Source organism: Onychomys torridus, unplaced genomic scaffold (assembly GCF_903995425.1).
Source record: "Onychomys torridus unplaced genomic scaffold, mOncTor1.1, whole genome shotgun sequence".
Classification (NCBI taxonomy): Eukaryota; Metazoa; Chordata; class Mammalia; order Rodentia; family Cricetidae; genus Onychomys; species Onychomys torridus.
The window spans coordinates 1-4,460 of record NW_023411688.1 but is presented as its reverse complement, the minus strand read 5'-3'; the positions used below and the strand labels follow the sequence as shown (position 1 = coordinate 4,460).

Below are 4,460 nucleotides of genomic sequence, written 5' to 3'. Positions count from 1 at the left end.
TTGGGTTTTTTTTTGTATAAGTGCTCTGCATGTATGCTTGCATGCCAGAAGAGGGCATCAGATCCCATTACAGATGGTTGTGAGCCACCATCTGGTTGCTGGGAATTGAACTCAGGACCTCCGAAAGAGCAGTCAATGCTCTTAACTACTGAGCCATCTCTCCAGCCCCAGAGCCGGAGGCACAAGAAAAACAGACTTGTCCATCTTGAGGTTCAGGATGCCATGGCCACCAGCCTTAGACAGCTCAGCTATAAGCCTTGAGGGGACTCTGAACCCAGGTTAGTCCTTCCAGGCTCCCAAGGAGTCATCAGCACAGGGTCCCTCTTTACTGACTTATCCACTCATTGCAGGACTGGGGAAACAAGGAACCCTGATTAGAAATAGGTTGGAATGTAAGTATACTAGTCACCAGAGTTTGTCATTTTCTTTGTTTGCAACAGGGTTTCATGTAACCCAGGCTGGCCTCAAACATACTATGTAGTTAAGAATGGCCTTGAACTCCTGATTTCCCTGCTTCTACTCCCTGAGTGTTTATGGTAATTATGAGCATGAGCATCATGCCTGGCTCACAGCTCTTTAGTTCAGGCTAGCTTAGAGCCCACAGTAATCCTGTCTCAGCCTTCCAAATGGTAGAATTACAGGTATGAACCAGACCTTATCCCTGGAACTTCCTAAACCTCTAAGGAGGCAGAGACCAACATGCTCTGCTATTATGGCAGACTCAACTGCCATCTTTCTAGACAGGAACCAGAAGCAGGCAGCGGCCTGGTGAGTGTCTGGGAACAGGATTCTATTTTTTTTTTTTTTTTTTTTTTTTTGAGACAGTGTTTCTCTGTAGCTTTGGAGCCTGTCCTGGAACTTGTTCTGTAGCCCAGGCTGGCCTTGAACTCACAGAGATCTACCTGCCTCTGCCTCCCGAGTGCTGGGATTACAGGCATGAGCCACCACTGTCCGGCAGGATTCTATTCTTGAGGGTTGGAGTTTACGCTGAATTGGTAATGGTTACTAGGGGATGGGGGGTGGGGTGCGTGCATGCGTGTGTGCGTGTGTGATACAGTCACTTCTTGGCTGTGACTCTAAAGAATAAAAGCACAATTCCTGTGCTGAAGAGATGGCTCAGAGGTTAAGAGCACTGGTTGCTCCTCCAGAGGTCCTGAGTTCAATTCCCAGCACCCACATGGCAGCTCACAACTGCCTATGTAACTCCAGTTACATAGAAACACATGTAGGCAAAACACCAATGAACCTAAAATAAAAATAAACTATTTAAAACACAAAAGTACAACTCCCTCCAGACTTCAGCTAGAGGTGGGGCTCCATCTACATGTGCACATCCCTTGTGCTGAGGATGCCTCTTAGATGTCACGTCATGTGTGTATCCACTGCCCACAGATTGAGGAAAAGGAAGCTCAGAAGAGCGGAGACCTCAGCAAGGCCACCCAGTGAGCCTGTGTGCATCCAAGGCCTGACTTCAGGACTGCCCCACCGTGCAGGACCTAGAACCACTTGTAAGTAGAACTCACACAGCAACTTTCCCACTGCATGCCAATCTCAAGTCTCACTGTCCTTACCTCAGAGTGCAGGCAGCAGGCTGGCCAGGCTGGTAGGGCCCAAGCTGCACACGGCATACCAGGGCACCCAGCACCTCACAGTCCTCCAGGTCACAAGGGTACCGAGCAGTCAGCACGTTGCCCTTGGCTTCCTCATAGAACAGCCGCAAGACCTCCTCGTCATGGATCTGCAGGCCAGTGTGGCATGAAGATAATGGTAGAGAGGAACGGGGCATGACTGTCTAGGTCTCCAGGGGTGGGGGACTGGGCACTGGCGCACGCCTTACCTGGAGCTCTCGGCGCTTTGGGAAAAACACATTCCTTCGGAACTGCAGGGAAGGCTCATCTGAGGAGAGGGGCTAGAGTCAGTACCTGGTCCCCTTGCATGACACAGCCCTGCTGGGTCCTAAAGGGCCCGCCCCAGCTCCAACCTCACTCTTCTCCCTGGAGAGCCCTCCTGAATGGGGGGATGCTGACCAGACAGTGAGCACACAGTGCATCTCTGTTCGCAGCCTCTCCCAGCCTAGCCTCCCCAAGGCTCCCTTCAGATGCCCCCTAACTTCTTCTGTCGGGGTGGATGACAAACTGCTGAGGGGAGCCCCGGCCCCAGCAACACTGACCCATGGCCACGTCTTCATCCGAGGCATCGGTGAATCGCAGCAGCAGCTCTGGCCACTGGCGGCCCAGCTTGTAGGGCTGGTGCTTGGGTTTCAGCTGCACCTCTGCAGGGTAAAGGAGGAGATGGCCATGCAGCTGGCCGCTGGCCAGGCCCATGGTGCCTAACCACCCGTCATACTGTCCATCAACAATAAGGACAGTCACAACCAACAGTAACTGAGCAGGCCCAGAGCCACGTCAAATGATTTAAGTGTATTCACCCTGAACAACCCTGACCTCCATTCTAACTTGGAGAGAACCAGGCTCAGAGTGGTGAGTCATCTGCCTCAAGCCACAGCAAGTGACAGATTCAGCTTGTACATGAGGGCCCTGTGAACTAGGTGACAGTGGTCCCCTGAGACGTTGCTTGGGAGGTGAGGTGGTGTTGGGCTCACGCAGGGATGTGCTGAGATGTGTGGTGAGGATGCCAGCACATCCTTGCCAGACACGAATGTACCCCCTCTGGCTGTCCCTTCCCGACTAATGGCTGAGCACTTTGTCCTGCCAGCCAGATGCCAATGGTTCTTTGGACCACTCGGCCCTTCCTTCTGGACCCTGATCTTCACCAGATAGCAGCCCCAGCCTCCAAGTGGCCTTCTTGCCTCTAGCCTCCTCCATCCAACCTCTGTATCCAGCTCCAGACCTTTCTTGTCCTGTTTCTGACCCAATTTTCCCAGAGAAGGTTCCACAGCCTTCATTTCTTCCATCTCCTCTCCTCCCACTATCCACAGGCTCACAGGATGGGGCTATGGGACGTCAAGATCACTCACTTCACCTGAAGCCCACAAGGGATGGCCACTTCCCAGGGCTACACACAGTTAACGGCCACACAGGACCAGAGCTTAACTTCCCAAGCCTCCCTTCGGTACACATCTGACTCAGGGGTAATGCTCCGTGAGTTCTCCGATGAGGATGCCATGCATCAGATTCCCTGTCTGTCTCAGCACGGAGAAAATCCAGAGTGGAACGGCAGACCTGGGGACGGGGTGTGTTCCTCTTGCCTTCACTTCCAAGTCCCAGAGATCCCGCCACCACAGCCTCAGACTTTGGGGGGCACCTTCCTCCCTGGTGGCCATCATCTAAGTAAGACTAACAGTTCCTGGAGCTAGTTCCACGCAGACAATAATGAGGAGCATGACAGCCTCTGCCTCACAGGTACTCACAGCTGGGGAGGCAGGTCACTGCCCTGCTTAGTGTGAGTGTGTGTGAGTGTGTGTGTGTGTGTGTGTGTGTGTGTGTGTGTAGGAGGTCTGAAGGAACCTTTCAGCCTCCCAGCCTGGGAAGAACGTGGGTGCTGAGTGTCCTGCAGCCTCGGGCACTCTCATCCCGGACAGTCACACAGGCAAAGCATTCAGTTCTTGCCACTGGCAGGCTAGGGAATGTGAGGGAGTGGGCATGAATAGCGTGGAGGAGGAGCAGGCTGCCTAGTAGCAGCACTGGGAGCCTCTTGTGACCGACTAGGGGCCACCCACTAGGACCTGCTATCCCCAGCTTTGCACATAGCCGAGAGGCCCACAGCCCTGACCAGCAGCTGCTCAGAGGGCAAAGGAGGGGCTGGGACAGCGGAAGAGGTGGGTGTGAGCCTGGGAACAGCAACTGCAGGAAGCCAGGGGCCAGGGGGAGCAAGGATGGGGGCTGGAGCTCCTCCCACAGGATAGAGGCAGAAACCTAGGGGAGAGGGAGGTACCAGTTCTGATCCCTAGGGCCTGACCCAGCTGTCCCGCTCAAATTCTTGAGACCAAGTGGCTGGCCTTCCTCCACAACAAGGGCACAGTCACTGTCTTTTGGTTTTGTCAACACTAGGGACTGACTCCAGGGCATGTACAGGCTAGGCAAGCACTCTACTACTGAGCTGTATTCCTAACCCACAAAGGGATTTTTTAAAAAACATACTTTGGGCCAGGCTGTGGTGGTGCATGCCTTTAGGAGGCAGAGCCAGGCAGATGTCTGTGAGTTCAAGGTCAGCCTGGTCTACAGAGCGAGATCCAGGACAGGCACCAAAACTACACAGAGAAACCCTGTCTCAAAAAAACAAAAACAAAAACAAAACAAAAAAACATACTTCGGTATATACTCAACTTAAAAATTATTATTCGCTGGGCAGTGGTGGCACATGCTTTTAATCCTAGCACTTGGGAGGCAGAGGCAGGCGCATCTCTATGAGTTCGAGGCCAGCCTGGGCTACAGAGTGAGTTCCAGGGCAGGCTCCAAAGCTACACAGAGAAACCCTGTCTCAAAAAAAACCAAAAAAAA

The 4,460-nt window shown here is 53.1% G+C and overlaps 1 protein-coding gene across 1 annotated transcript; it reads right to left on the bottom strand.

Moving 5' to 3' along the window:
- Window positions 1–1,311: 1,311 nt before the first annotated feature.
- LOC118575278 (FERM domain-containing protein 8-like) lies at window positions 1,312–2,324 on the bottom strand. Its single transcript, XM_036175894.1, has 3 exons — window positions 2,171–2,324; window positions 1,838–1,896; window positions 1,312–1,738 (listed from the first exon to the last, which is right to left on the bottom strand). Exons 1-3 carry the CDS (start codon window positions 2,322–2,324, stop codon window positions 1,568–1,570), a joined length of 384 nt encoding a protein of 127 aa, XP_036031787.1. The 3' UTR covers window positions 1,312–1,567.
- Window positions 2,325–4,460: the final 2,136 nt, after the last annotated feature.

Excerpts from the sequence above, each read along its gene's own strand:
- LOC118575278 (XM_036175894.1), bottom strand. The coding sequence starts at position 2,324 with ATGGGCCTGGCCAGCGGCCAGCTGCATGGCCATCTCCTCCTTTACCCT. Across the intron at positions 1,897-2,170 it reads GGATGAAGACGTGGCCATGG|ATGAGCCTTCCCTGCAGTTC; the intron begins GTCAGTGTTGCT and ends CCCTCTCCTCAG. Across the intron at positions 1,739-1,837 it reads CAAAGCGCCGAGAGCTCCAG|ATCCATGACGAGGAGGTCTT; the intron begins GTAAGGCGTGCG and ends ACTGGCCTGCAG.